Genomic DNA, 24,303 nt, shown 5'->3' with positions numbered 1-24,303 from the left:
TGAGACGGTCCCTCAGATATCCTGGTCCCACGCCATGTAGGGCTTTAAAGGTGATGACCAACACCTTGAATTGGACTCGGAAGCAAATTGGAACCCAATGCAGCTCATGCAACAAAGGTGTTACATGTGCAAACGTTGGGACCTCCAAGATTGCCTGCATGGCTGCATTCTGGACCAGCTGTAGCTTCCGGATATTCTTCAAGTGTAGCCCCATGTAGAGCGCATTGCAGTAGTCTATATGGGAGATGACCAGGGCATGAGTGACGTTTGAAGGGCCTCTTGGTCAAGAAAGGGCATAACTGGCGCACAACACGAAGTTGCACAAACGCCCTCCTGGCCACGACTGCCAACTGCTCTTTGAGCAGGAGTTGTGAGTCCAAGACAACCCCCAAGTTATGCACCGGGTCTGTCTGGGGCAGTGCAATCCCATCCAGCACTAAAGATGACAAGTTCCTAGTACCCGAGGTGCCGTTAATCCACAGGCACTCCATCTTACTAGGGTTCCGTTGAAGCCTGTTGTTCCCCACCAGGTCCCCACAGCCCCCAGTCACTCCGAGAGGGTGGTCACGGCATCACTTACTTCACCCGGGATGGAGATATACAATTGAGTATCATCAGCATACTGATGATACCTCATCCCATGGTGATGGATGATCTCGCCCAGAGGTTTCATGTAGATGTTAAAAAGGAGTGGAGAGAGTACCAAGCCCTGTGGCACGCCACAAAAAAGGGGCCGCGGGCTGGATCTCTCGCTCCCTATCAACACCGATTGGGATCGGCCCTGGAGGAAAGACGTGAACCAGCACAAGACTACTCCACCCACCACCAACTCCCTGAGCCACCCCAAAAGTATACCATGCCGCTGAGAAGTCAAGAAGAGCCAGGATGGATGCACTGCCCCCATCCCGCTGCCGCCAGAGATCATCCATAAGTGCAACCAATGCCGTTTCCATCCCATAACCGGGCCTGAAACTTGACTGGAAGGGGTCTAGATAATCCATTTCATCCAGGATCCTCTGGAGCTGCAACGCCACCACTTTCTCAAATACTTTTCCCAAGAAGTGGAGGTGGGAGACTGGGCAAAAGTTGTCCAGTACACTAGGGTCCAGCGATGGTTTCTTGAGAAGGGGGCACACCAGCGCCTCCTTAAAGGCTGCCGGGAATACCCCCTCTCTCAAGGAGGCATTTACCATTGCCTGGACCCAACCACACATCCCCTTCCAAGCTGCCTTCACCAGCCAGGATCCAATTGGCAAGTGGTGGCGTTTAAAGTCCAGAGGATCCTGTCTGCTTCCTCGGGCTCAACAGGATCAAACTGTTCCCAGATTAACAGGATAAGAACATTCCCCGGGCATCTCCACAGACACTGCCTCACGTTAAGAGTCCAACTTGGAATGGATCTGAGTGATTTTATCCTGCAGATGCCCAGAAAACTCCTCAGCTCGGCCCTGTAGATGGATCTCTGAATCCACTTTCCCCAGAAGGGATTGGGTAATCTTAAACAGGGCTGCCGGATGGCATTCCATGGGTGCAATAAGAGCGGAGAAATACTGACCTTTTGCCGCTCTTACCGCCAAAAGGTAGGCCTTAATTGCGGCTCTAGCTTGTGTTCCGTCAGATTTGGTCTTTATCTTCCTGCAGCAGTGCTCTAGGCATCTCTTAACCCTCTTCAGAACCCTCAGCTCCTCCATAAACCACGGGGAGTGTCGGGTTCGATGGGATAAGAGAGGCTGCACAAGCGTGATCCAGCCCAAGGCCCTGGCCGCTTCCTTATTCCAGGCAGCTGCCACGGCCTCCACTGGACTGTGCAGCAGATCCTCGGGTATAATCCCCAGCTCCCTCTGAAACCCTGCCGGGTCCATTATAGCTGGGGGCAGACCAATCGAATGGGTCCTGGCTCCCTGCGTAGGGGAGCGGCATAGGAGAATCTCAGGCTCACCAGGGCATGATCTGACCATGACAAAAGGGAAAGATATACTTCTCCCCTCAGATCACATTGCCACTGCTTTGACAAGAAAACTAAGTCCGGGGTGAGGCCACTGTCCCGAGTTGGGTCTCGAATAATCTGAATCAGGTCCATGGCCGCCAAGGTGGTCATGAACTCCTGAGCTGCCTCCGAGGCCCACCCCAGGGATGGCAGGTTGAAGTCCGCCAGAACCATAAGCCTGGGGAACTCCACTGCCAACCCTGAGATGACCTCCAGCAACTTAGGCAGGAGGTTGCTACGCAGCAGGGAGGCTCGTACAAAAGCAACACCCCAACTGTTCCTGAGAACCCAATTGAAAAACAGGGACTCACACCCGGTCACTCATGGAGCATGAATCACTCAAGAGATTCCCAGATGGCAACAGCCACTCCTCCTCCCCTGCCCTGAAGTCTCAGCTGGTGCCATACTCGAAACCTGGCAGGGTACATCTCTGAAAGAGGAACACCTCCTTCCGGGCCCAGCCAGGTTTCAGTAATGCACACCAGGTCAGCAGCTTCCTCTGTGATTAAATTGCAGATGAGGGGGGGCCTTGTTGTTATCTAACCTGGCATTGCAAAGCAGCAGCTGGAGATCTGGGCCTCCATGGGTCTGCTGACCAGGGTCTGGGTCTGAACACGGAGGGCCGGAACACGCCACGGGTAATAAACACTGGGGGCGTCTTCCTCGTAGATGGCCCGCCCTCCGGCTCCTGTCATAACTTCCCTGACCCATCACCACCTCAATCCTCTATCCACCCTACAATCCCCAGAGTCTTGCAGTCCATTAGCACCCAATCCTGCACTCCAAAGACCCCAGTCAAAAATAGAGATTCCTCCATTCAAGCATACATTCACTCACTCCGTCACACACTCAATCAGTCACGGTGTGATGGCAGGCCCTTTGAGCACACCAGCTCATGCTCTCAGCGTTGTCAGGGCCTCACCATCGCCCACCCACTCATTCGTTTTTTTCATATTATTATTACTATTATATTATTTACTGATTTATTTAAAGTATTTATATACTACCTCAAAGATAAGATTCTGGGTGGTATATACAAATATCATATGACAACCATAACTAATACCCTTCTTAAACTATTTTTAATAAAAAAAATCACCTGACTGGTTTACTCATTTGTGTACCGAGTAGCAGGGATATGCAACAATTCTCTGCCTTCATGGATTAGAGTTTAAAGACTTCATTTTAAATTTTATCACTGCTGCATTTTTATTATTTTTTTTTGGTGGGGGGAACCACAGATTCTCCAGAGCAGAAGTATTTAACTGTTTTCAACATTTCTATATATAGTCACTTAATAGTTGGAGATGATTTAAATTAAACTTTGGAACTTTTTTTTAGGAAGTAATACCATACCATTTGAATTTCACTCTTGACTATTTTGCTAGATTATATGCCCAAACCTAATTTAAGGGATTGATATTCTATTAAAAGGTGAGGTGGCAATACTGGGAAAAGGGAGAGATATCCGTATACATAATTTTGTACTATCTATTTAAAATATAAATGGGAAAATGTATTCAGATTCTAGACTCATTAATCAACCATTTAAACAATTTATGCTACTTTGTACAAAATGATAGGTATCATGGCATCATCAACAGAAGGTGAAATAGATCTTTTTTTTTTTTGGTAATGGTAGATGTGTTTACCACACTTTTACAGATTTAGGGTACTACTTCTATTTTATCTCTTTTATTTAGTCCTGATAATTTCTCAATTGATTATGGTATACAAAGTATTATCTCCTTTTTATGAGAAATCTGCAGTTAATTTTTCAAATAACTGCAATTACCAGTTAAATTTATAATCAAGTAGAATCATGGAACATAAAGATTGGATTCATGGTTCCTTCCAATCTTTATGTTCAATGATTCTACTTGATTATAAATTTAACAGGCAACTGCAGTTATTTGAAAAAACTGAAATAAACTCCTGACCAGTGCAAAAATCTACCACTGCAGCATCCCTGACAGATGACCACCCATCTGTTTCAACATCTCTAAGTAAAGGTGAGTTCACCATATCCAGAGGCAGTCTGTTTCCTTGTAGTTCTGTTAGGAATTTTTTCTTGATGTCTAACCAAAATCTACTTGTTTGTAATTTAAACCTATTGTTTATTATCCTGTCTTCTGCACAACTCAGAACAATTCTGCTCCATACACAGTTGTTTACTTCCAGGATCCTGTTAAATATCCTGAAAGTAGTGGATGCTTCCCCACTGGAGGTTTTGAAACACAGATTGGGCAGCCATTTGTGTGGGATACCAAGGATTCCTGCCGTGGGCAGGGAGCTGGACTAGGGAGAATTCCAAGGTCCCTTCCCTATGATTCTAAGACATCAGAGAGATTCTGAAGTACTGTTTTCAGAGCTGCTAAACACAATTCAGGCTAAAATAATTAATGGATGGAAAAGCCAAAATGATCTGCTTATGGACACTGAATGCTGAATTTGCAACCAAACAGATTTTCTAATAGGATATTTACAATAACAGCAAAAGTTGCAAAAAGCATGAATGAGAGAAGAGGATGGGTCAAAGGAAAAATGATACTGAAATGGTACTGAAACCTAAGCAGCCACCAGCCTGTGAGAGAAAGCAACTGTAGTTCTAAAGCTAATTTACTCCTGAGACCAGGAGAGAAAGTCACTATGGAAAGAATGCAGCAATTCTGATGTCACGGAAAAGAGAACTGTTAACCATGGTTTTCTCAGTTACCACTAGGTTGCTAGGAAACAGCAAGCCTAAAAAGTTTTGTTAGTACCTTGGTGATTTAATGAAATTAAAGAAAAAGCATACAAGAATTCCTGGTTGTTAGATAAAAAAGGCATTCCCCCATGAATGGCATTTATCATGACTCTGCTGCAATACTATGGGCAATAATGAATGACCACATCTACAAAAACTTCTACCTATGGTTGAAAAGGTGATAAGAGTATCTGAAACTTACAGTATGGGATAGCCAAGGTTCTGCTCAGAGCAACTGCAAGGGTGTTGTTTTTCTTTGGAAAAAATACTTCCACCAGAGAGGTCTGATTGAAACTGGCACATTCACAAATCTACAGTGACAGGGATTTAAGAATCATGGGTATTTTTCTTCCCTGTAAAGTTATCTCAAAAGACCTAAACCACAGGACCAAACAGTAATGGCTGAAATGCTCAGCAAGTTTTGAATCCTGCTAGTAGCTTCAACACAGTGAGACATAGCTCCTTTTTTTCCCCAACCCTGACATCATCTGTGACCAACAATGTACTACTCACTCTTGCAAAAAAAAAAAAAAAAGTTCTTGGTGCATGGGAACATGATTCATTACTAATGGCTTCACTGCAGAAAGACTGTCTCTTTATCACAAAATGAATTTTACAACCTGCCTGGAAGACTCTGATAAACCACATTGGTAGGGGACGTAAATACAAGTATGCAAACAGTTCTAGCTGATATTGAAGCCACAAGCCCTAGTACTTGTTTATGTGGCTGAAACAAGATGGGCAAGATACACTGGGATAGTACGAGATTCCAGTGAAAATTTTCCAGAAGACTTGTTCTCATAAACTCCATCATTTGGGGAGAGAAACAGTAAGAATTGCATTTTGGAGTTCAGAACTGGACAAGTTAATAAGAAGTCAGACAGTGTATCTAAAAACCCACACTCCTCCAGTATCAAAATAAGACATATAGTTGACACACATTTGGTTATTGCTATTGGGGCATGATCAAACCAAAACAGAGCACTTGATAGTAGAATCAATGGATATGTTACTCTCAGATAAAAGATTTAATAGTCCCTTTGTGGATGAGGCCTGCAATCCCTGCCACAAGGGGTCCAATGCTAGAGCTCTAAAGGAAAAATGAATTAAAATTCTATGAGGTATCTCTGTCTACAGTGGCTAACACCCATTTGTTTGCAGTGATATGTCCCCAGCTGATGAGAAAATGTCATTTTTCCACAAATAAAATGAATGGGAGCCTAGTTCTGCTTGTGCTGAAAGGTCTGTACAAAAGAATGACAGTTGATCTGAAGAGCTGATTTATGTGTGTTGCTCAAGCACTGGATACAATCTAAGGTTTCATATATCTTATGTGGCACTGCATAGCATTAATAAGACCTGATGAATGGAGCTACATCACTCCTGAGTGCAACAACATCTGTCATGAACTTTGATGCACAGACAGCTACACAACTAACCTTACTGTATGTCTTAACATGGAAAAACCTGCACCATACATATTTCTTGACTTCAGAAAGAAGTTTCATCTTCCAGAGAAGTTACTGATGCTGTGCCATACAAGTCTGGTTAAGTTGAATAGCCATACAGGTAGTCCTCAGTTACCAAATCCCTCATTTTGCAACCATTCAAAGTTATGACGGTGCTAAAAAAACAGCTTTGTGACCAATCCTCTCATTTATGGCCATCACAGTGTCCCATGGTCACGTGATCGCCATTTCCATGCTTTACAACCAGCTTCTGACAGAATTAATGGAGAACGTGGAAGTAAAATCGCAAGTTCTGGTCATGTGATGTCTTGCTTAACAACTGCAGTGACTTGCATAATGACCAAATGGGAAGTGACATCGTAAGTCCATTTTCCACTTAGTGACCGTGGCACTTGGCAACAGAGTTGCCGGTCCCAACTGTGGTTGCTAAGTGAGGACTACCTGTAATCCTCAGGCACTGGTAGAACAGAAATGTTTCCTAAAGGACTCAAGCTTTAAATTTCCTTAGAAGTCTAAAGCATCACTTTCTGTGAGAAGCCTTCACTTTTACAAAATTCAGTGCAAGAACTGCTTTCTTATAACTATTCAAGATTCAGTAATTTGTAGAAACACTTAAGGTATAGTAACTTCAACAAGTAAAGAAGAATCAGTGTGAACTACTTGAAAAACTGTCCTCAACCATTGGTTGGGTGTGATTTTTGACAGAGACACTGTGAATGTCAATCAAATCAGTTTATCACAGCCCTAAGGCCAAATACAATAAAATATCTAATAGTAGAATTGTTACCTACTTCTCTCTGTGTGTGTATCAGAAAAACATTAAGTATAATAGGATCTAAAAAATAATTAAGAACAGATATAATAGAACAGAATAAAAATAGCATAAGAACTTAATTTATCGTGCAGTGTATTGTACAGATGGTAGCTCAGAACTGGGAGACTTGGGAAGATATTTCTGAGTCCTTGTCTGAAAGAAGTAACATTAAATAGAAATCACACTCCCAACCTAGAAATTTTTTCAAGATTGGGTAAATGAAGTCCTTATAGAGTGTGCAGCATAGTAGTATGTGGTTTAGAGTTTCTATTGAGCCATCACCACATGGACATAACTGAAGATACATAGGAGTACCCTTAAAACTGCCAAAAAGGACTGCTGAGTGCAATGCATCCAGCCTGGCTAAAGGGAAGGCCTTATGAAATTTCAGGTTCATAATGGATGATAAATAGGAGACTGGTGCAAACCCTTTTGGAAGAATATGATAAATATTGGGGTGTGACACCCTGTTTGAATTTGTTTGGAGATCTACATCCCAAATTTGTTGTTTGCGGGCAGTTCTAGCATTATCAAAACCTAATGAGCTCAAATTTATAGAAAAGCCCAGTAAATGAACTTTATCTAGGGTTTTTTAAAGCCACGATGATTTAAAATGATCTCTAAGTAACTAATGGGGCCAAACCTATAGGACGTAGGATTAACCTTAACCAAAAGTTAAGAAAATTTTAAGAAAAAACATATTATAGCATCCAATGAGATTATGTCTGCTTCTACACATAAGATGGCATTTTGGATACTTTCTGGAACCATCAGTATGTCTCAAACTTTTTTTTGAATAGTTCCAACAATGTTAAGCTTTGCAAAAGAGCAAATTTGGGAGCAATAAAGAAGCTGAGAGACCACCTTAGCTTGGAAAACCTTGCAAGCTGCAGTGATATAATGGGCTAATAAATTTTTAGTTAAAATAAGTATACTAGGTTATAGTAGATTTATTAGATTTTTATTCCACTTATTAGACTTTTTAAAAATTTAATCATAACTTTTTCAAGTGAGATGAATGTAGAGGCAAAAGGTGCAAGCAAAAGATTCTGAGTGGATTTGAACAATATGAGAAAAAGAAGCAAGTAACATGGCATCAGCCCGGACTCTCCTTCTTCACCAAACTCTGCTAAACAGCCAAAGAGAGAAGAACATTTTATACAAAAGGAATCTATAAGGAAAACAAATTTTCCTCCCACATCTAACAGATTTGTAGCTCTTGAATCACTTGAATGGGACTTTCAAACAGAACTTGAAAAACAACAGCTGTTAGATCTTTCACTATCTGTCAGGGAAGAGCTAAATGAAAATCTGGATTCTCTCCTGATCTCTCAGTGTGTGTCTCCAGTATAACTTGCTAGCTCACCTGTAACCAATAGGGAATAAAAATAAGTTTAAAAATAAGATGCCAAATCAGAATATGGAGAAGCTCCCAAGGGAAAATTCAATGGAGTTTATCGCAAAGCAATGCCTTTTTACAGCACTGTGAAAGTCCATTTATTGGTGGAAGTAGTAGAGCACTCATGGAAAAAATATGTTGTAGTCATAGGCCAAAAGACAGATACAATGGACTGGCATCCTGAGAGAGAAAGGAAAAAGGGGTGAAATATATAGAAAAACTGCTCTAAAATGAGCAGATGATTAAAACAGAAGGTACAAAAAAGAATGAGAAATCTCAGAAGGACCACTCCTTAAAATGTTGCTACTGTGGGTTCAGGGGGAAGAACTATGGTAAGAGGTAGAGAAGCTTTGGTAACCATATAGACAGAAGAGAGGTTTCCCACTGAAAACCTTACTTACTTATTTATTTATTGAATTTAGCCATCACGCATCTCCCCCCAAAGGGGAGACTCTGGGCGGTTTACAACAAAGATAAAAACATTAAGCTACTTTAATAAATATAAATATGACATAAACATAAATAAAATATAAAATCCAGATGACAGTAGCAGTTGGAATATCATTCACATGTATCTAAATGGGCCATTTAAGGCACTAACCATCTCCAGGTGTTATTACTTCCCTTCCTGCCCCAGGCGAGGTGGCAAAACCAAATCTTCAGTTGTTTTCGGAAGGCCGCAAGAGATGGAATATGTCTTATCTCTGGAGGAAGAGTGTTCCAGAGGGCAGGCACCACTGCAGAGAAGGCCCGCTTCTTGGACCCCACCAGATGGAATTCTCTTACAGATGGGGTCATGCCCTCTCTGCATGATCGGGTGGGACGGGTTGATGCAATGGGGATGAGACGGTCCCTCAGGTAACCTGGACTCATGCTATGAAGGGCTTTAAAGGTGATAACCAACACCTGGAATTGGACCCAGAAGCAAACTGGTACCCAATGCAGCTCGCAAAGCAGAGGTATAACACGTGCCAATCTAGGGGTACCAAGAATTGCCCGCACAGCTGCATTTTGGAACAGCTGTAGCTTCTGGATACTCTTCAAGGGTAGCCCCATATAGAGTGCATTGCAGTAGTCTATATGGGAGATAACCAGGGCATGAGTGACTGTGCGAAGGGCCTCCCGGTCCAGGAAAGGGCAGAACGGGTGCACAACACGAAGCTGTGCAAAGGCCCTCCTGGCCACGACTGCCAACTGCTCTTCGAGCAGGAGTCGTGAATCCAGAGGAACCCCCAGATTACGCACCGGGTCTATCTGGGGCAGTGCGACCCCATTCGGAACCAAAGATGTTAAATTTCCAGATACCAAGGAGCCCCCTACCCACAGCCACTCCGTCTTACCAGGCTTCAACTGAAGCTTTTTGTTCCCCATCCATACTCCCACAGCCCCCAGGCACCAAGACAGGACGGTCACAGCATCACTTACTTCACCCGGGATGGAGATGTATAATTGAATATCATCAGCATATTGATGATACCTCATCCCGTGATGACGGATGATCTTGCCCAGCGGTTTCATGTAGATGTTGAAAAGGAGCTGAGAGAGTACTGAGCCCTGTGGCACCCCACAAAGGAGGGGCCATGGGTCAGATCTCTCACTCCCTATTACCAGCAATTGGGACCGGCCCTGGAGGAAGGAGGTGAACCAGCGTAGAACTACACCACCCACCTCCAACTCCCTGAGCTGACGCAAAAGGATACCATGGTCAATGTTATCAAAAGCTGCTGAGAGGTCAAGAAGAGCCAGGATGGATGCAGTGCCTCCATCCCGCTCCTGCCAGAGATCATCCGTAAGAGTGACCAATGCCATTTCCGTTCCATATCCGGGCCTGAAATCTGACTGGAAGGGGTCCAGATGATCTGTTGGAGCTGCAACGCCGCCACTTTCTCAACCACCTTCCCCAAAAAGGTGAGGTGGGAGACTGGATGAAAATTGTCCAAAATAATAGGGTCCAGCGATGGTTTTTTGAGGAAGGGGTGAACCAGCACCTCCTTAAAGGCTGTCAGAAACACCCCCCCTCTCAAAGATGCATTTACCATTGCTTGGACCCAACTGCATGTCACCTCCCGCACTGCTTTCACTAGCCAGGAGGGGCATGGATCCAGTTGGCAGGTGGTGGTGCTTACAGTCTGGAGGATCCTGTCCACTTCCTCGGGTCCAACAGGGTCAAACTGCTCCCAGATAACAAGGTAAATCCGTTCCCTCAGCATCTCCACAGACCCTGCCTCACGCTTGGAGTCCAACTTAGAATTGATCCAAGCGATTTTATCCTGCAGATGCTCAGAAAACTCAGCAGCACGGTCCTGAAGATAGGTCACCAGGCCCCTCTTCCCCAGAAGGGATCAAGTGACCTTAAACAGGGTCGCTGGGCGGCATTCTGGAGATGCAATGAGTGGAGAAATATTGACGTTTCACAGCTCTTACCGCCACAAGGCAGGCCTTAATAGAGATTCTAGCTTGTGTTCAGTCAGACTCTGTCTTTGTCTTCCTCCAGCAGCGCTCTAGACTTCTCTTAATCCTCTTCAGAATCCCTCAACTCCTCTGTGAACCATGGGGAGTGCTGGGTTCGATGGAACAAGAGAGGTCACACAAGTGCGATCCTGTCCAAGGCCCCGGCCGCCTCCCTATTCCAGGCAGCAGCCAGGGTCTCCGCTGGACCGTGCAAAAGGTCCTCGGGTATAACCCCAGCTCCCTCTGAAACCCTGTCAGGTCCATCAGTCACCAGAGGCTGACCAATTGAATGGGTACTGCCTCCCTGTGGAGGGGGGTAGCATAGGAGAATCTCAAGGCCACCAGGGAGTGATCTGACCATGACAAGGGGAACAGCTATAACTCTCCCCTCAGATCACATTGCCACTGCTCCAACAAAAAAAACAAGTCCAGGGTGAAGCCACTGTCTCGAGTTGGGTCCCGAATAATCTGAGACAGGCCCATGGCCTCCATGGTGGCCATGAACTCCCAAGTCATCTCCAAGGCACACCCCAGGGATGTCAGGTTGAAGTCCCCCAGAACCGTAAGCCTGGGAACTCTAACACTAATCCTGAGATGGCCTCAAGCAGCTCAGGCAGGGAGGCTGCCACACAGCAGGGAGGGTGGTACAATAGCAACACTCCCAACTGTTCTTGGGAACTCAACTTGAAAATCAGGGTCTGACATTCAGCTACTTGTGGAGCAGTGCCCCTGAAGGCCACTAGAGACTCTCGGATGATAACAGCCACCCTTCCTCTCCAGCCCTGGCATCTCGGCTGGTGCCACACCCGAAACCCAGCCGGGCACATCTCCAACAAAGCCACTCCTCCTCCAGGCCCAGCCAGGTCTCAGTAATACACGCCAGGTCTGCCCCGTCTTCAAACGCATATGAGGGGGGCTTTGTTAACCTGGGGTTGAGGAATAACAGCTGAAGGCCAGGGCCTCCATGAGTCTGCTGTCCAGGGCCTGGAGCACAAAGGGCCACCAGTAACAAACACTGGGGGCGTCTTCCCCAAAGGTGGCCTGCCCTCTGGCTCCCTCCATAATGTCCCCAGCCTATCACCACCTCGTTCACATGGCCTGCCCCGGAACCCCCCAAGCCAACAGATCCAATTCCCAATCCTGGGTCCCTAGAATCGCTTAAGGGGCCCTCCATCCATTCATACAATCTCGCCAAGAACAGTCAACCACAGGGGTACGGCGGGTCCTCCAGCACACCAGCTCTCGACGCTGTTAAGAGTCCAACCATCATCCCCCCATCCACTCTGCCCCCTGTTCAGCCCCTCTCACTGGCTAGCAGAGGGAACTTCATCCACTACTCCACCACTCCTTGTCTCTCACTCAAGAGGTAGGTATTCCACACTCACATTGGAGGGCCCCTAATAGCCGCAACCCTGGCATATAGGATACAAAACCTCCCTGACACCCCATTCGCTAAAGGGGCTAGGAGAGCACTTAATTAGTGGATATTCCAAAAGTATTATCCATGTAATCACTTTTTTAAAATCTAAACATAAATCAAGTAGATTAAAAGTTATATCAAATTAAACTGCAGTGGAGATGATTAAAATAGTTTTTAAATGTATATTACTGAGAGAAGATATGTTAACAACTGAAACAAGCACTGGGCCATATGATTAAGACTATAAGCTCAAGTTAAGTTACCTTGAGTGCCAACAATCTCCATGTGAAGATGTGCAAGTCCACTGGCAGTTGACAATGCCAGTTTTATCATTCCTTCTACAGTAACAGTATACCTGTTCAGATAATCAAAAAGAGAACCATGTTCATGATAATCTGACACTAGCCAGAGTTGTGTCCATGTACCATTGTCTGCAAATCAAAAGAAAAAAGTAACGATTAAAATTAAACGAACCAAACAAATAAAACACACATGAAAATGCACAAATTATTTTGATCCCATGAAGAATATTAACTATATAACAGTTTGTGTATGTATATATACATATGTGTGTGTGTGTTATATATAACAGTAAGATCTTAAAACAAAGAAAAGTGTTTCTACTTGAATCAAAAATAGTGACTACAAACTTGCACACACCAGTTGTTTAAATCCTAATGAAGTCATGCAGATTTAACTAACCCATGTTCACAGCACTGCAAAGAATGTAATAAATACCATGCTTTTAAAAAAATCCAAGACGAAGAAAATGTCTAAAATCCAGATACAAATATTTGTTAAGTCTCTGCAACTATAGGCCATTTGTACAACCACAATTTCTCATTGCAAGCAATTTATTTTAATTCTTTTTGGATATGAATCTATAAAATTACACTCACTTAAAGGTAAAAAATGTTTTCAAATTGAAGTTAACTCCTGGTAACTTAATGGACATATCCATTGGCAACAATTGGGAGGTAGCTTGCTACTGCCTTCCAGGATGTTTTCTTACTTCCTAGTCTAGTTTACATTCCTAGTATCTCCTGGTGGTCCTCCATTCAAGTATTTAGGTTGGCAGGTGCTGTTACTTAGTTGACCTTTGAAGCAAATCTAGGGAAATTTATTCCAGGTAAGAGTTCAATAATTCCCAGCCTTAGCAAGTTTCAGATGAGTATGGGTTTCAACTCTTAAAATTCTCTGCAATGGCCATACTTGCTGAGGAATTCTGGGTGTTGAATTTGACAAAAAAGGAGAGTACCCAATTTGGCGGAGTAAGAGATACTTTATGTAAGCATTTAACCAGAGATTCAAACATGAACATAAAGCCATTACAATTTTGTTTCCCAAAGAACAAAAGGATATTTTTTAAAAAATTAGGTTTTTTCAAACAGATTTTTTTTTCTTAAAACAGAGCAGGCTTAGGCATTATGTCATTAATGTTTCTCATTGCTGGGTATAAAATAACAAGCTATAAGATAGGCAAAGGAGTCCAGAAATGTTTTTCTAAATGTCACAACCTTTGTTGTCTGCAGCTATAAACCCAAGAATATTTTCATGACGTAGCATAACTGTTTGATAAATTTCAGCTTCACGAAACCATGAGCGTTCTTCTCTGGAAGAGAATATTTTTACTGCAACTTCTTCTCCTCTCCATTTTCCTCGCCAGACTTCTCCAAATCGACCTTTTCCAATACTTTCTTGTAGTACAATTGTTCTTGCAATTGTTCTTTGAACAAGTAATGGCAAACCTTAAAAAAAAGGTTTTGTGATCAGTGATAAAGAGCCAATTAATTAATCCAGGCCTTGTTTGATCGACAAGGCTTTTCCTCCTATCAAAAGACTGTTGAAGCCTCTAGCTACTACTAATTCTAGTCAGCCATGCTTGTCTTTGACAATAATTAAAGGAGACTCCAATCTAACCAAATCTAGGCTTCTACCTCTGTGTTAGGTAGGTCATCTGTCATGTCTGAGACCAATTCTGTTTTGTTAAAATAAGTCAACTTCAAATCATAGTCTATGAAATTGATTTATTTCCAGTAACAATAGTTAATACTTCTGGGCAGTTCTTTGTCTGCATTTATCATCCAATCCTATCCTATTGCACTTGCTATGAACACACAAAAGTGTGTTAACAATTTTTTATTCACTGTAACTTCCTACTCCCTGTATCTAGGGAGACTTTATCTCTAAGGAGTCTATCATATTTCCACTAACATTTGAATGTGGAATCTAAATCAATTCAGTGGCTCTCAAAATCTATTTAAAGCTGAAATAGTTTTCCAATTAAGGTCTAACCAAATCTGGTTTGTAGATACCTGGTTGCCCTTCGAGATAGACCAGGCCAAGAAACAGACTCCACAAGTCTGGCTGGAATTATACTTTATTGGCTACAGTAACAGAACTTTGAACATCTGAGTTTTTCACTCCTTCCCTCTTATACTCTACAGGCACTCCTTGGGTTACAATGCTAATTGGGACTAGGGCTGCCATTGCTATACCATGTGGTCATCAAGCATGACATTATGTGACTGCATCACTCAGCAATGGCAATCCTGGCAGTCCTGGTTGCTGCTGTAACCCCGGACCACTTGGATTGTTAAGCAGGAAGAGGCAGGAGTCCCAGGCATGGAGTGCAGGGGGTGAAGGGTGCTGCAGGCAGGCACTATGGAGCGTGGGTGGGCTGGCGAGGGCTGAACAAATGGATGTAAGCTGGGGACTACTTCCATGAAGACCAAGATTCTAATCTCCTCTTAGCCATTGAACCTTGATGGGTGATGGTGGGCTAATCATTCCCTCTTGCCCCAGTCAGGGTTGTTGTGGCGGAAATTAGGAGGAAGCAGCTCTATGTATGCTGCTCTGCATTCATGAAGGAAAACTGGAATGTAAATCTAATAAATTAATAAGGTCCTTTAGGCAGTCTCGCTTAGCGAGGTTGTGACAGTGCTGAACAAGTGGCACTTATGACCCACCCTCGAAGTTCCGGCTGCCGCATGACCCCTGCAGTCACATGGTCGCAATCTGGGTGCTTGGTAACTGGCTCACACTTATAACAGTTGCAGGGCCCTGCGGTGGTGTGATCGCCATTTGCAACCTTCCCTGCCGGCTACCCACAAGCAGTCAATGAGGAAGCCAGCAGGGAAGGTAGCAAGCCACTCTGGTAAGTCTCCCATCAGACAGTGGCCACCCCTCGACCCAAAATTGCTTGCACCACTGCAGCCACCCACACACCCTGCCCCACCTGGCAGCAGCTACCTCTGGACCAAATGAGCTTGTGCACGCTGTTGCAGCCACCTGCACGCACTCCCTCACCTGGCAGCAACACCTGCCTGCCAGTCTGTTTGTGAGCCACCTGGGACTTGCAACTTCCTGCTGGCTTCCCAAATGACGTTGGTTGTTGGAAGTCGGCAGGAACTTGCAAGGGAGTCCTTGCTTAAAGATCCATGAACCTCACTTAACGACAGCAATGGGGACTGCTGGGACTGCCATCACTAAATGATGCAGTCACGTGACTTTGCACTTTACAATCGCATCACTTAGACAGAAATTCCGGTTCCAATTACCATTGTTAAGTGAGGACTACCTGTATATTATAAATCCTAAAGATAAGATATATTAGGTTACGGTTTTATCTACGACAGGGCATTGAATTTGGAAATACCATAAATCTTAAGCTTTGGGTAATCTTTATTTCTGTTATGAAAGTTAATCAAGATAGGGATTTCCTTTTCCATATGACAATGCTATTTATAAGATGTAGAAGCCTCTATGAACAAAATGCAGTTTTCTTATTGGTATAACAAGTGAAACTACAGTTTAAACAAAAATAAAAGCTTGCAGCTAAAATGTCACAACCTCAATAAATTAAAACGACATTCCCCTCATAATATATAGCAAGTTACTATGTGTCTATAGCACTATTAACAATACGTTTTAAGAATCACTTACTAGAATATTGGGAAAACTACTCTATTACCTGATCCTGATCCTGAAGTGGTCATATCATAAATTAAATCTTTTAAAGTAGTTCCCTCAGATATAAATGGTCGGTCCATTGAAGGATCTTCTTCACTTGGAACTCGATGGTGTATGACTGTACGATTATGGCAGATATAAAGAATCAACATGAGTGAAATGCAGAGAAAACAAACAGGCCCAGCAATGACAGCAGCCAATTCCACTGGTCCTAGAGTGGAAGAAAACTTCCCTGGTACAGGACCTAAGAATGTAAAAAGGGAACACAAAAGAGAAAACCAACAACTCATTAGTTAAATATTATGCTCAGGACTTGGTACTGTGTGAAATGAAACACAATTAAATTGTACCTTATAGATATGTTTGACCACAGGGAATCTCCTCAGCTATTTGGGCAAAACAAAAGATTATTACCTGGTGTTGGAATTGGAAGATCTATTTTATTGCAGAAGTCTTTATCGCAGCAATGAGGCACAGTAATTACTCCTTTACTTGTTGAAACAGCACAAACAAATGGCCTGTCTCTGGGAAACAGATCAATTTCCGCAATACACATACTATTGCGTATGATTTTGTTTTTATTCCGTGTTACTGAAGTAATGCAGAGCCCATCTGTTGTACATGTAAAGTTCTCTTTTGTACAGCGAAGACAAAAACACTGCAAAGCTGTTTAAAGAAAAATGTTTAATATTAGTGATGTTTTAAATAGTTAGAATTATGACATTAAAGTGTCCCCGAAAGCCACTAAACTCAAATTTACTTTATGAATAGTTCCATATTTTACTGACAGTCTTTAACTCAGGGACAAAATGGCTCAACAAGTTTTCACATGAAAATTCCTTCTATCACACTTCTGGTCAGTTGAAAAAAATAGCATTCCACACATACCTTTTTTTTAGTATGAAGTATATTATTATCATTCAAAGATTGGTGAATTGAATTCTATAGATTTGGGGTTCAATTATTTTTATATATATAATTTTTATTAAAGAATTTTTTAAAAGAATAAAAACAATACAAATTTTGAAAAGAAAAAGTTATAAAGAAGTGGCTTCTGGTCTTAACAGCAGTTACAAGCTACAAAATAATCTCCTTCTTTCCATAGTCTACCCTCTCTAATCATCAAACCCATAAATCACAAGTTCATTTTTTTCTTTTTTCAGCAAAAAGTCCATAAGGGATGGACTCATTCCTTTGCATATTTGAGGATTTTATATTTAACTCTTGGTTTTTTCCCTTGCCATACAAATCTAGATACATCTTTCTACCATTGCTTAAATGTTACATCTATTGTCAAAGTAGGTATTGTTTGAAACAAAAACATCATTCTAGGCCAGTGAAGTCAAACCTATGACATGTGTGTCAAAGGTGACATGCCGCCACGTTTTGGGTGACACGCCAGCATTCACCAACACCCAAAAACAACTGCCACGCCGCAGGAAGCCACAGCCACTCTGGCCCAGTCCCAGCCACAGGCAACCTTGCCACCTCTGAGCGCCCTGCTACCTTGCCCTCTGCTGCCCAAGCTCATCTGGCCATCTTCTTGCTCCCTTTTGTGCAAATCTGGTTCCTGCAGTAGCCGCTTGCAATTTCCAAGTGGCTTCTCCAGGAATTGGCTTTGCGTGAAGCCAGCAAAAGCATATCCCTTCACGCCAAGGCATGCCCCTTAGCACAAATTGTAAGCAGCTTCTGCAGGAAACAGCTTCATGCAAGAGGGAGCAAGAAGATGGCAAGGTGAGCTGGGGCGGCAGAGGGCAGGGCAGCAGGGGCCTCGGAGGTGATGAGGACTGCAGTAGGGTGGCTTCCTGGAGAAACCTGCTTTGCATGAAGGAGCAATAATAATAATAATCCTTATTATTACTATTATTATTGCCCCTTCACACAAAGCTGGCTCCTGGAGAAGCATTTGCAATTTGTGTGAAAGAGCATGCCTTGGCATGAAGGGGCGCCTTTGAATGAAGGGGCGTGCTTTTGCTGGCTTCGCACAAACCTTTTTGTTGTTGTTGTTCAGGGGGGGTGACACAACAGTAGAGTCAAGTTAGGCGTTTTCTGATTTTTTGATACGCCGAGCCCAATTCTAGGCAATACATTCATTTTTATCACAGAAATTCTACCCAACAATGACAATTGTAATTTCTCCCATCTTTTTGAATTCATTCCATGCCTTAACATAATTGTTCTGAAATACTATGATTCATATTAATCATAGTAATACCCAAGTGTTTCACTTTTTTCTCAATCTTAAAACCAATTTTTTCTATCAATTCCTTTTGCTCTTCCATTGTCATGTTTTTGTTAACATCTTTGTTTTCTCATTATTAATTTTAATCCAGCTAATGCACCAAAATCCTTAAATTTTTCCATTAATATTTACAGGTAGTCCTCACTTAACGACCAGTCGCTTAATGACTAAAGTAGCAGCAGCCTTGGAAAGGGTGCTTTATGGCCCATAAATGTTGCACCATCCACCTGTGATCACATGACCACATTCTGGGCGCTCAGCAACTGGCTCGCATTTACAACCAGTTGCGAAGTGTCCTGCGATCACCATTTGCAATCTTGTCTGCCAGCTTCCCCAGAAAGTCAGTCAGGAAGCTGGCAGGCAAGGGTTCAAGCAGGGGCAGGGGGACAGAGGGGAGAGGAAACCCTTTGGCAGGCTGGAGGAATGAATTGTTCCTTCAGCCTGCAGAAGGGTTTCCCCTCCTTCCCCGCATAGAGGGGAGGGGAAATCCTTTGGCAGGCAGCTCTTTTTGCTCTGTCTGCTGAATGACCCAGGAGATCGCTTAATGACCACAACCCTGAGTGCTGAGATTGTGGTCGTTGAGTGAAGTAGTCACGTGGGCATCTCACTTAATGACAAGTTCTCTCAATGACAGAGATTCTGATCCCAATTGTGGTCATTAGTCAAGGTCTACCTGTATATGTTTCCCTTTTAATGCTCACTCCAGCGATCCTTCTGTCTTGTTTTATGCCTCTATTCAGTATCTCCAGACCTAAGATGAATAACAATAGTGACAAGGGGCATCCTTGTCTTGTCCCTTTCTGCATTATTACAAGGTTTTGTTAATTCTCCATTCTATGACTTCTGTGAGGTGTAAATCCATTTTACCCATTTAATAAAATTCTCACCACAGTCCATATCTTCAAAAATTTTAAACAAGAAACTCCAGTTCAAATTTCAAAGTCCTTTTTTGCATCTAGAAAGATCAATGCAGCTCATTTTTTATTATGTTGTTCTAAGTATTCCAAAATATCCAATATATTTCTAGTATTATCTTCAACTTTTGAGTAAAAACCCATATTGAACTTCATGAATAAAGTCCTGTAATACCATTTTCATTCTCTAAAATCATCGTAAATAACTTGTAGTCATTATTCAATAATGATATTATGCGATAATTTTTTGGTGAAGCCAAATCTTGATATTCTTTAAGTATTCATGCTATATTAGCCTCTATCCAACTGTCCAATATCTTTCCAGTCTGTAAAATAGAATTCATCATTTTTTTGCAATGGTTGTAATAATTCATCTTCAAAATATTTATAATAAAAGACTGGTAAACCATCTGATCCAGGTGCTTTCCCTATTTTTGCCTTTTCTTCAGGTACAATTCCTCAAGAAACTATCTTCTATTATCATATCACAGAATTTGAATTGGAAGGGAGCATTTATTATTTGTTTGCTATTCTACCAACAATCTACCTGACTCTCAGTGGCTTACAAATATAATAAAAAGGAAAAAACCAAAAAGATACACTGTGAATTCCTTACACATCACAATCCAAATGCTCTCTGGAACAGTTTCTTCTGGAAGGTGGCCAGGGTAGGAGCTGATTTAGCCACAATTCTGAAGTACTGGTCCCATTACCAAAACTGCATGAGCCTTGACCCAATTTGACTTCCCAGAAACGGGGAATGATTAGATGCTTCTCCCAACACAAACACAATGGTCAGATGAATTTCAGTAGGGTGATGCAGTCCTTTGGGTAACCTGGCACCAAGCCATAAAGGGCTCTGCAGTTACAATGAGCTTAACTTTAAATTTAAGCCATCAAGTTCAACCCAGTGCTCTGAGCAGGAATCTAAAGTGTCCATGACTCTCTCTCTCCCACCTGACTGCTGAATTGCTCTTACAGGTAGTCCTCGCTTAACTATGGTAATTGGGACTGGAATTTCCATCGCTAAGTGATGTGGTCATAAAGCGAATGTCATGTGACTGCACTACTTAGCCACAGCAATCTAGAAAATCCCCATTGCTGTCATTAAGCGACTTGTGACTTGGACTTCCATCCAGCTTCCCACAAGCAAAGTCAATGAAGAAGTTGGCAGGAAGTCACAAGTCCTGGGCAGCTCACAAGCAGGCAAGTGAATGAAGAATGAGGCTGGGTGGGGGTGTGTGCATGCTGGCAGGGAATGGGGTGCTGCAGCACATGTGTGCATGGGAGGGGGTGCTGTGGTATCACACAAGTGCATGCAGGCAGGGAGGGAGGGGCTACTACAGCACAGCACAAGTCCGAGTGGGTGGGGAGGGGGTTCTGCAGTGCAAGCAGGCACTACAGGAGCGCAGGTGAGCACTCACTACGGGGCTCCTCATGAGAAAAAACGGCTGGAGCGACCTATGGGAGCAACTTGCAACCTTCCGACAGATTCCTCTTTGCTTTGCTTGTGGGAAGCCGCATGGAAAGTTGCAAATGGCGATCACATGACCATGGTATGCTGCAACCATCATTAGGGCAAGGCAGTTGCCAAGCACCCTGTAAAGGTATATGGGAATTACCTTGGAGACAGGTCAAAGAAATGCAAACAAGAGAACAGCTAGATATAAGGCAGCTAGCCCACAGCAGGAATGAGGGCAGGGCAAGAGGCTCAGAAGAGACCCTCCCTAATTTCTCGGGCTGTAAAGGAGATGGGAGGAGAGATGTACTTTCAGACTTGCAAGATTCTGTTAATGTAGCTTTACAATAAAGCAGCATTAGTTCATCTGATTTTATTTCCTGTCTGGTCTACCTTGTAATCTTGTAAATCTCATACTGTCTTCCAAAGAGAGGAATTTTAGGAATGACCTCAGATCCCCAGTGGACCCTACTATCTGCCTAGCAGCAGTGTTGTCACAACACCAGCAGCAAGTAGATGCACAGATGACCAGTCTGCAGAATGCCATGATACAACATCTGGAGCAAAACTGTCTCAACCCATGGCAGCACAACAACTTGTGGCTCAGCCAATGCTCCTGTGTTCCCATGGGACCTTGCCGAAGAAGTTTGGAGGTGACCAAGATCAATTAAGGACATTCACAGCTCAATGTGAAATGTTTATGGCAGGCAGGCTGGTGGAGTTTCCCACTGATTGCACCAAAGTGACTTTTGTGCTAAGTTTGCTGAAGGAAGCAGCAGCTAAGTAGGCAATACCGTTCATTGAGAGGAACAATCCTGTGCTGGACAACTATCAGGACAACTGTGTAAACTCAGAGGACACTTTGGGGATCCCATATAACACACCACTGCTAGTCGAGAGATCTGAAAACTCAAGCAGGGAGAGGAGAGTTAAGATCATATATTTCAGACTTTAAATTACTTGCTGGAGATGTAGGATGGAATGACTTAGCCCTGATTGACCAGTTCAGAACGGGCTGGCCGAAGAGCTGAGAGATGAGTTGGTGAACAAGGCACCCCAAATACAGATACCTGATTGGAGGAATTAAGGCAGGGAAGGAACAGGAAGGGGAAAATAACCTACAGCCTGTCTTCCCCCATACCGCCCTGCCCAATAGCCTCCTTGGAATCCAGTGTGGGAGAACCCATGCAAATCAGAGCAACCAAGAGATCTCTGTCATCAGGATAGAAGCAAAGAAGGGATCAGGGACTGTGGGGCACATAGCTAATCATGCCGGATGAAAGCTAAAGCATCTGACACAGCAGCGAAATGCAGAACTTGTAAATCAACGAAGCACATAGCCAGCAAGTACCCAGCTTGCTTTGAAGCAGCACACCAGGGAAACTTCGCCAGCCCCTCTCCCAGGGAGTCTGAAGGGGATCTCTCAACCATTTAAGGAGTGCTCAGACAGCCAACAGCAGGCAAGCATACCTAATTACTCCTCTCATAGTTACTCTAGATTCCAGGCAGAATGCAGAACTCTCTGCTCTTGTAGACTCAGGGGCAACCACTAATTTCATAGATATAGATACAGTGCAGAAATTAAAGTTGCCTACCCAAGCTCTAGAAAGCACAATGATAGTCGAGACAATTGATGGACAGCCACTAAGAGCGGGTCTGATTTTGTAGCGTACAACCCCTTTGCAGTTAACTATCAAAGATCACACAGAGTTTGTAACGTTCTATGTGACTGCCTCCTTGTAAGTGCCTATCTTGGGAATAGAGTTTCAATCTAGCTTTTTTTGCAGGTCCACCAAGCATGGCAAAATGACCCTTCTTGTTGTTCACATTTCCAGCATAGATTTGAAGTACCTTTATACATTCTAGATAATTTTTCTGGTGCCATATACCAACAGTACATCATTTTATAAAAGTTCTCTTTTTTATAATAATTTTATACATACTAATACAAACTAAAAGAATAAAAGAATAGAAAGAAAAAATAGAAGGTACAGAAAAGAAAAAAAAATAGAAAAATAATAAAGAAAAAGAAAAGAAATAAATGGCTTCCCCCTTCATCATGTATAAACAATTTTAGTAATATATCACCTTCTGTTAAAATACAAATGATTTCTTCTTCCCATATCTCTTATCTGTAAACAAATCTTTAAAGTCTCGTCATTCAGTCCTGATCGGCGAAAGTCCATTAAGGGTTACCAGATATAACAACGTATCTATTTTAATTGTGATCAAATAAACCAACTTTATATTCCTTCCTTTTACTTTTAACTATCTTGATTTATAGTCCCTTCAAAAAATGTCCTAGAACTTGATTTCTTTTCATCTTTTCTTTTTCCTTTCTCACAAAATTCTTCAAAGCTTTAAGAAGCTTCTTTTGTATATCCAGTATAGGAAAATTATCCAGGTTGGTTTGTTATTGGTATATCCTTTTTAATTATTAAAACATCAGCTGGCTTTTGTATGTCCAGTGTAGCATCTTCTTTTATATCATTCTTGTAGCCTGTCATTTTAAAATCCACTTTCAGATCAGTCCCAATCTTGTCAGGTAAAACTTGTACATCAGTTGTCAAACTGCTATTGTCTGAAACAAAAACATCATTCTAGGCAAAACATTCATTTTGATCACAGAAATTCTCCCCAGCAATGACAACTGTAATTTCTCCCATCTTAACATAACTTTTTAAAACTTCATTCCATGTCTTAACAAAATTATTTTGAAATAACATACAACTCATGCTTGTCATGGTGATACCGAGGTATTTTACTTTTTTCTTAATCTTAAAACCTGTTCCCTTCATCATTTCTGTTTGATCCTCTATTTTCATATTTTTTGTTCATATTTCATCTTCTGATTATTAATCTTAAAACCAGCTAGTGTACCAAATTGTTTTAATTTTCCCATTAATGTGTCTATTCTCTTTAATGGATCCTCCAGAATCAACACCAAGTCATCAGCAAATGCCCTTAACTTATAAGTTCCTTTTTCAATCTTTACTCCCGCAATTTTCTCATTTTCTCTTATATCTCAGTATTTCAAGAATCAAAATAAACAAGAGGAGACAATGGGCATCCCTGTCTTGTTCCTTTTTGTATCTTACAGGGTTTTGTTAGTTCTCCATTAACAATTATTTGTGCTTTCTGTGAAGTGTAGATCGATCTTACCCATTTAATAAAATTCTCTCCAAAACTGGTATCTTCCAAAAGGCCCAATACAATTGTCAAAGGCCTCCTCTGCCTCTAAGAAAATCAATGTGGTTTGTTTTTCATTATGTTGCTCCAAGTATTCCAAAATGTCTAACACATTTCTTATATTATCCTTTAACTGCCTTTTAGGTAAAAACCCACACTGATACTCACGAATAAATTTTTTCAAAATCATTTTCAATCTCTCAGCCAAAATCATTGTAAATAACTTACAGTCATTATTCAA

At 42.4% G+C, this 24,303-nt stretch overlaps 1 protein-coding gene across 1 annotated transcript in view; it reads right to left on the bottom strand.

Moving 5' to 3' along the window:
- The window catches only part of TGFBR1 (transforming growth factor beta receptor 1), a 62,202-nt gene that overhangs the window by 22,535 nt on the left and 15,364 nt on the right, over nt 1-24,303 (bottom strand). The window contains exons 2-5 of the mRNA XM_063304276.1: nt 16,673-16,924; nt 16,260-16,502; nt 13,804-14,034; nt 12,550-12,717 (exon numbers count right to left, since the gene is read on the bottom strand). Coding sequence (XP_063160346.1) covers nt 12,550-12,717; nt 13,804-14,034; nt 16,260-16,502; nt 16,673-16,924 — 894 coding nt within the window. The remainder of the gene's footprint in view (nt 1-12,549; nt 12,718-13,803; nt 14,035-16,259; nt 16,503-16,672; nt 16,925-24,303) is intronic.

This window comes from Candoia aspera, chromosome 4 (genome assembly GCF_035149785.1).
Source record: "Candoia aspera isolate rCanAsp1 chromosome 4, rCanAsp1.hap2, whole genome shotgun sequence".
Taxonomy (NCBI): Eukaryota; Metazoa; Chordata; class Lepidosauria; order Squamata; family Boidae; genus Candoia; species Candoia aspera.
The sequence above is the reverse complement of the archived record's forward strand: the minus strand, read 5'-3'. Positions and strand labels throughout refer to the sequence as shown.